The 7,624-nt window shown below is 37.5% G+C and overlaps 1 protein-coding gene across 1 annotated transcript in view; it reads left to right on the forward strand.

Moving 5' to 3' along the window:
- Positions 1-1,681: 1,681 nt before the first annotated feature.
- Positions 1,682-7,624, forward strand: part of RCAN3 (RCAN family member 3) — a 33,854-nt gene continuing 27,911 nt past the window's right edge. Inside the window, exon 1 of the mRNA XM_008574972.1 lies at positions 1,682-1,933. Coding sequence (XP_008573194.1) covers positions 1,739-1,933 — 195 coding nt within the window. The 5' untranslated portion in view covers positions 1,682-1,738. The remainder of the gene's footprint in view (positions 1,934-7,624) is intronic.

Here is a 7,624-nt window from a genome sequence, read left to right on the forward strand (position 1 = left end):
GATGAGGAAAAAAGGATGGGGATGAAACTTCAAAGAGACTAAATTGTACAGGGGGAGTGGAGAAAGAGGAGCCAGAGAAAAAGACAGAGTTGATGAGGAAGAAGAGCCAGGAAGGACCAAGACTCAGAAGGTGGGGGCGCAGAGAGGTCTGCAAACCAACGGGTGGGCAGCAAGGTCGTGTGCTACAGAGATAGGCTGAGACCTGAAATTAGGTTTCAACTATTAGCAAACCACTGCTGTCCATAATGAAGGCAGTTGCAGTCGAAAGATGGTGGCAGAAGCCCAACTGTACTTTCAGAAGTGACCAGAGTACAGGGAGTGAATGCAGCAAGTATAGATTCTCTTTGCAGGAAGTGGGTAAGAAAGGTGAAGGAGAGACAGGTAGATGGAGGGGAAGGTAGAATCCAAGTGGTGGGGATCTCGAACACGTGTGTTTGCTGAGGAAAAGGAACAGGCGGAGAAGGAGAAATTGAAAATACAGCAGACCATTAATGGAACAAGATCCTTTAGGAGAATAGAGTGGTTAGCATTGTTGAGGAAGAGAAATTCTTTGATGAGAGCCCCTTGAGGGCAGGGACCATGTCTTATTCATCCAGGATCCCCAATACCAAGCAATAGACACTCAGAAAATGTTTATAAAAATGAGTAAAGATTTTACTTCTTAGAATTAGTCTTGATTGATATAGTACAACAACAACAAAAAAAACCCCTATTTTTATCCTGTAATTACTGTTCTCTAATGTACTCTACATAAACAATATATTTGTGACCTTATGCTCTTTGAAATAAAAGGAAAATCACAAATTAGGTAATATCGAGGTAGCAGTACTCAGGATCACTTAATTTTTTGTGCCTGACAGGTATTTCTTAAATTCCGTGTTGGCCTTTTGAAAAATGTTCTGTCCATAGCTCTCTGTCCTGGTGGCACAGTTCACTGGAGAGACAGACATGCACATAAACAGTCCATACAAGACCAGTTCTGTTCCATTATTTAAAGAGGGATGCTGCCAGCTCCAGGTCTTTGGCTTAAAATGAGTGATTTTAAAAAGTTCAGAAAAAAAGATATCTTTTTGATTCTCTCCCCTGTTAAATTTTGCCTACTGTAAATGTTTCTGATATTAACCAAGATTGACTTTGTAGAGAAATTTTGGTTCTGTGTAAATTATCTCTTTGAGAGTATATTAAAAAAAACAATTTAGTTAAGAAAGGTAAAGTCAGCTCATCACATATTTCAGGGCGCAGATGGTGAGTGAATCTGTGTGGGTTGTATTCTGCTGTGCCAGTTTCAGTGTTGTAGACCTAAAACCCAAAACAAATATGTGATGGCAGTTCTGGTTCACATTTTTCTTCCTACTGCCTGTAAACTAGTGTACATATTGATATCATCTCATTTTATATTATCCTTTTTTTATACTTTGACTGGAAGAGTTTTTGCTTTTTTTTTTTAATGTATCATTGCCAGTGAGATATATTATGTAAAATTTACTAAGCAGATCAAATTCGTATACATAGGATTCATTTATGAGGACTGTAATAAGTTGATTTAAATGCTGATTTATCTTTCCTGGATAAAACTGCTTCATTTAATGAATTACTGTCTTGAGAAATTGATTGACTGGTACGTTATTTGGCTTCAAAGTTTTATTTTTATCTCTGTGTTGTTTTCTTTTTTTAACTGTAGGTAACTGCTAGACATCCTAGAACTTTAAAGACGGAACAGACCTGATTTGAGGGGATAATGCTAAGGGACACTATGAAATCTTGGAATGATAGCCAGTCAGATCTCTGTAGCAGTGACCAAGAAGAAGAAGAAGAGATGATTTTTGGTGAGAATGAAGATGATTTGGAGGAGATGATGGATTTAAGCGATTTGCCTACCTCCCTTTTTGCTTGCAGTGTTCACGAAGCAGTGTTCGAGGTGCAAGAGCAGAAGGTAGGCACATACCCCACCTTTCCCTGCATCTGTAGCATGTTGATATATGTGGATTTGGGGAAACAGAACTTTACTGGGCCTGGACAAATTTATTTACAGAAAGTGCATGTCAACCCTTAGGCGTTGCTATGGCATTTTAATTATATTTTAGGAGCATATCAGTCTGCAACAGGTTGGCAACCTTTGAAAACCAGTTGTGGCTGACCTGTTAGCTCAATTGGATAGTGTGGTACTGATAACACCAGGGTCCGGGGTTTGATCCCTGTATTGGCTAGTCACCAATAAATAAATAAAAACTGGTTCTTCTCCACAAATACTTTAAGCACTGGCTTTTAGTGAACTCTGTATCAGGTCTTATCAAATCCATTCATTCATTCTTGGAGACTGTAGTTAAAGAAAAGCCTGTGAATTTTAGCCTGACTTCCTGTTACTTGGGAGTGCATTCACAAAAGAAGGAATTCAACTTTTTCATGAGGCTAATTACATAAAACCTTTCAGGACTATTTGTGATTTCATTGTAACAGAATTGTTAGTTAACATTTCATGTATTACTCTCTGCAACTTGACTGGGGGGAAATGATTGAGTTTATTTTTTTGAAGTTTCGTTTATTATTTACCCGGAAAGAGAGAGGTTTTGTGTGTGTGTGCGTGCGTACGTGCACGCGTGTGTGTTTCCATCATGACCTTATAGAAGTCTACAGGTCTTAGTTCTACAAAAGAAAAATATTTCTGCCACTGGTTTACATTTTATATGTTCTGAGACTTTTTCTCAGAATACTGTCAACAGCCCTTTTATTTTCTATCTGTGCACTCAAAGTTTTTCCTTCCAGTGACTTTCTTGGAGCAGAACTTCAGTACGGTTTGACTCGACACATCCCTGAGTGCCTGCAGTGTGTAAGGCACTGTGCGGTTGCTTCAGGGGATAGAGCATGAATCACACAGTTTCTGACTCACGGGGTTTATAGTCCTGTGGTGTGAGTGACAAGTGGTTATGATATAAGATGGAATATTAGTGCCTTTAGAAACACTTAAAAGTATATTAAGTATCAAAGGAGAAAGGATCACAGCCAGTTGGACTAAAAAATCTTATGGGGAGATGGCATTGGAGAAGAGCTGTGAGAGTTGGGTAGCATTTTGGCAGGAAGGGAAAGGGAATTTTGGCCAGAGAGAACAGAATGAGCAAAAGAGCTGACCCGGGAGTGTGGACCATTTGGAGTCGCACGTAGTTCTGTGTGGCTGGCACATGACTGAGATATAGCCAAGATCAAGAAAAATTGGGCCAGAAAGGTTTGCAGGTGTAGGGCCATCCTGCGCAGCACCAGGAATGCCAAGTTCCAGAGCTTGCTCTTCTGTAGAAAGTCACTAAGGGCTTTTGAACAAAGAAGTGACAATCAGAACCACACATTAGGAGGATCAATTAACACCATGTAGAGGGCACAGTGGAGGCAGGAAGGACCAGAGCAGGGAGCCAGTTAGGAAACTGGAAGTAAACCTGCCTAGAGAGGACAGACCCCAAAGTAGAGCAAGGGGGAGGGATTACAGTTGCCAATTTCAGGGTCGTTTTCATTTACAAATGCTGTTTTCTTTCCCAAATTAACTCGTAACTTAGAAATTATCCTTCCTAGTTTTCTCATACTTTTTAAGAGCTCTAGATTTTTGTATTACAAATACAGTCACGTATCACTTAACGACAGGGATACATTCTGAGAAATGTGGTGTTAGGCATTTTTGTTGTTGTGTGAACATCGTTGAGTATACTTACACAAGCCTAGGTGGTGTAACCTACTATACACCTCCAGCTCCATTATAAACTTATGACACCACCATCATATGTGCAGTGTGTGGTTGACGAAAACATATGTGACTGTAATTAACCTTCCCGTTTACTTGTTGTTGTAAGAAACCACATGTATTACTTGTTTATCTTAAAATTATATTCATAAGAATTCTTTCAAGAAACCTCACCTTTTTCTTTTTAACTGTAGCTTAGGAAATTTGTAACTTGCCAAAGGGGTGAATTCTTGGTTTTCATTTTTAAAACCGTTTGGGGGTTATATCTAACCTAAGTTTATACTGGAAATCGTCCTAGGAGAAATCCTTATAGCAGCAGTTTAGTGGACTTCAGGTTGTGTACAATTCTTAGTGATAGTGAATTTTATATAATAGCCTTAACAATAATATCTGAAACTGCAAAATATGTTTGTATTATAAAGCTATATGTAGATCATCAATTGGGTATAAATTGTGGGCAGAATCAAATGTTTCCTTTACATTTTTCCTCTCACTATCAGTGTCTGTTTTGCCTTAGTTTCTCCTGAAATCACCTGTTTATGCAGGTCATCCACATATGTGCAAAACAGAAAACAGAATGCTTCTGATGGATTATAGGCAGAATAATCCTGATTACAGTTACAGTTCTAAAGTATTTTTTCCTGACTTAAAAAGGTTTTTGCCTTTATAACCTTACAATTGTTGGAACAAGATTTAAAGTTCTTTTGAATGATAGAACACATAACACAGGTCCCATTGTGACGTAAAAGGTAAATCTTCATTTTAGATTGCCGGATTTTGGCTCTACATTTTCATCAGTGTTTCTTTAAAATCCCAATGATGTTTTTTGCAGAAATAGAAAAAGCCATCCTATAATTCATATGAACTCTCGAGGGACCCCAAATAGCCAAAACGACCTTGGGAGGGATAATAAACCATAAGAAAATAAACCATAAGAAAAAATAAACTGAGGAAAAGGCTTATCTTTTAATTTATAGTTCTTCAGCAGCAGGGCTGTTAGTTTTTATGCACATGCTTAGATAATCGGTAGCTCCAGCAGGAGTNAGTTCTGTGTGGCTGGCACATGACTGAGATATAGCCAAGATCAAGAAAAATTGGGCCAGAAAGGTTTGCAGGTGTAGGGCCATCCTGCGCAGCACCAGGAATGCCAAGTTCCAGAGCTTGCTCTTCTGTAGAAAGTCACTAAGGGCTTTTGAACAAAGAAGTGACAATCAGAACCACACATTAGGAGGATCAATTAACACCATGTAGAGGGCACAGTGGAGGCAGGAAGGACCAGAGCAGGGAGCCAGTTAGGAAACTGGAAGTAAACCTGCCTAGAGAGGACAGACCCCAAAGTAGAGCAAGGGGGAGGGATTACAGTTGCCAATTTCAGGGTCGTTTTCATTTACAAATGCTGTTTTCTTTCCCAAATTAACTCGTAACTTAGAAATTATCCTTCCTAGTTTTCTCATACTTTTTAAGAGCTCTAGATTTTTGTATTACAAATACAGTCACGTATCACTTAACGACAGGGATACATTCTGAGAAATGTGGTGTTAGGCATTTTTGTTGTTGTGTGAACATCGTTGAGTATACTTACACAAGCCTAGGTGGTGTAACCTACTATACACCTCCAGCTCCATTATAAACTTATGACACCACCATCATATGTGCAGTGTGTGGTTGACGAAAACATATGTGACTGTAATTAACCTTCCCGTTTACTTGTTGTTGTAAGAAACCACATGTATTACTTGTTTATCTTAAAATTATATTCATAAGAATTCTTTCAAGAAACCTCACCTTTTTCTTTTTAACTGTAGCTTAGGAAATTTGTAACTTGCCAAAGGGGTGAATTCTTGGTTTTCATTTTTAAAACCGTTTGGGGGTTATATCTAACCTAAGTTTATACTGGAAATCGTCCTAGGAGAAATCCTTATAGCAGCAGTTTAGTGGACTTCAGGTTGTGTACAATTCTTAGTGATAGTGAATTTTATATAATAGCCTTAACAATAATATCTGAAACTGCAAAATATGTTTGTATTATAAAGCTATATGTAGATCATCAATTGGGTATAAATTGTGGGCAGAATCAAATGTTTCCTTTACATTTTTCCTCTCACTATCAGTGTCTGTTTTGCCTTAGTTTCTCCTGAAATCACCTGTTTATGCAGGTCATCCACATATGTGCAAAACAGAAAACAGAATGCTTCTGATGGATTATAGGCAGAATAATCCTGATTACAGTTACAGTTCTAAAGTATTTTTTCCTGACTTAAAAAGGTTTTTGCCTTTATAACCTTACAATTGTTGGAACAAGATTTAAAGTTCTTTTGAATGATAGAACACATAACACAGGTCCCATTGTGACGTAAAAGGTAAATCTTCATTTTAGATTGCCGGATTTTGGCTCTACATTTTCATCAGTGTTTCTTTAAAATCCCAATGATGTTTTTTGCAGAAATAGAAAAAGCCATCCTATAATTCATATGAACTCTCGAGGGACCCCAAATAGCCAAAACGACCTTGGGAGGGATAATAAACCATAAGAAAATAAACCATAAGAAAAAATAAACTGAGGAAAAGGCTTATCTTTTAATTTATAGTTCTCAAATAGCCAAAACGACCTTGGGAGGGATAATAAACCATAAGAAAATAAACCATAAGAAAAATAAACTGAGGAAAAGGCTTATCTTTTAATTTATAGTTCTTCAGCAGCAGGGCTGTTAGTTTTTATGCACATGCTTAGATAATCGGTAGCTCCAGCAGGAGTTCTACAGGAGGTTTTGTACATACTTCATTTTTCTTTAACAGATTTGGATTTGTCCCAGTGTGACTATATTTGTTTGTTTGTTGTTTTTAACCCCAATTTTTCTTAAAATAAGAAAAATTTAACTTGCTTCTGATTTGAACTTGAGGAGTTTTCAAAATATATTTTAGGTTTTTATAATGTGAAAAATAGGGCTGTCATCTTCCTGCCTTAGGTCTGTGTGCCTGTGGAAACTCAGTAAATATTAATGCAAAGCAATGTTCTAGATGAGTCTGACTTTATAAAGAAATGCAGTATGGCTTTTGTAATATAGTCCTTTTGCAAAGTACTACCCTTTGTATATAAAACTGTTTCTACTGACATGCTCACCATAGGGTATTTGATTTGAATTGTTTTTCTAATGGTGATTGGTTGGGGTATATTAAGACATCTGTACTTGCTCTTCTAGTCCTGCTTTTTGATCAGTGACACCCAGATCTAATTGAGTACCCAGTGCAGAGTTATACCTGTTAAATGTTAATAAGTGGATTCTGTAAATGGTTGTTGAGGATTACTGGTGTAATGCTGTGATAAAGAAACAAAATTATGAGCCAAGTGAGGTTAAGTAGTACATAGGGGATTTAATCTGAGATTATGATCCCAGATATACTGGCCCAAATTCTTTTGTGGTCTGTGTGATCATACATACTATTTAAATCTTTCTGTCAAGCATTTGATTCTACACCCTCCATTTAAGAATAGAAAATATTATTTAAGAAAAGCAAATGATATTTGGAAGTTAACTGAAGGAGCTGGTCCTCTGGTTTTCTGACTAAATCAATTGTTGGGTATTCTGACTTAGCCTTCAACCTAGAAGAAGTAAAATTCTTTGAGGAGGGGCTGGCTGGTTAGCTTACTTGGGAGAGAGTGGTGCAAACGCTCCCAAGGCCAAGGGTTTGGATCCTGTATAAGCCAGCCACTGAAAGAAAAATTCTTTGAGGAAAGTGATTTGTTTCGATTTGGGAATTGAAAAAGGGGATTCAAAGGAAGAGTGTTTCTGTTATACTGAACTATATTTTTAACAGAGGCTGGAACATAATAAGGTTTCAGTAAATGTTTGTTTAATTGAAGTGCCCTTTTGGCCAAGAATTAGTAAAATTCAGTTAGCA

Source organism: Galeopterus variegatus, unplaced genomic scaffold (assembly GCF_000696425.1).
Source record: "Galeopterus variegatus unplaced genomic scaffold, G_variegatus-3.0.2 Scaffold1123, whole genome shotgun sequence".
Taxonomy (NCBI): domain Eukaryota; kingdom Metazoa; phylum Chordata; class Mammalia; order Dermoptera; family Cynocephalidae; genus Galeopterus; species Galeopterus variegatus.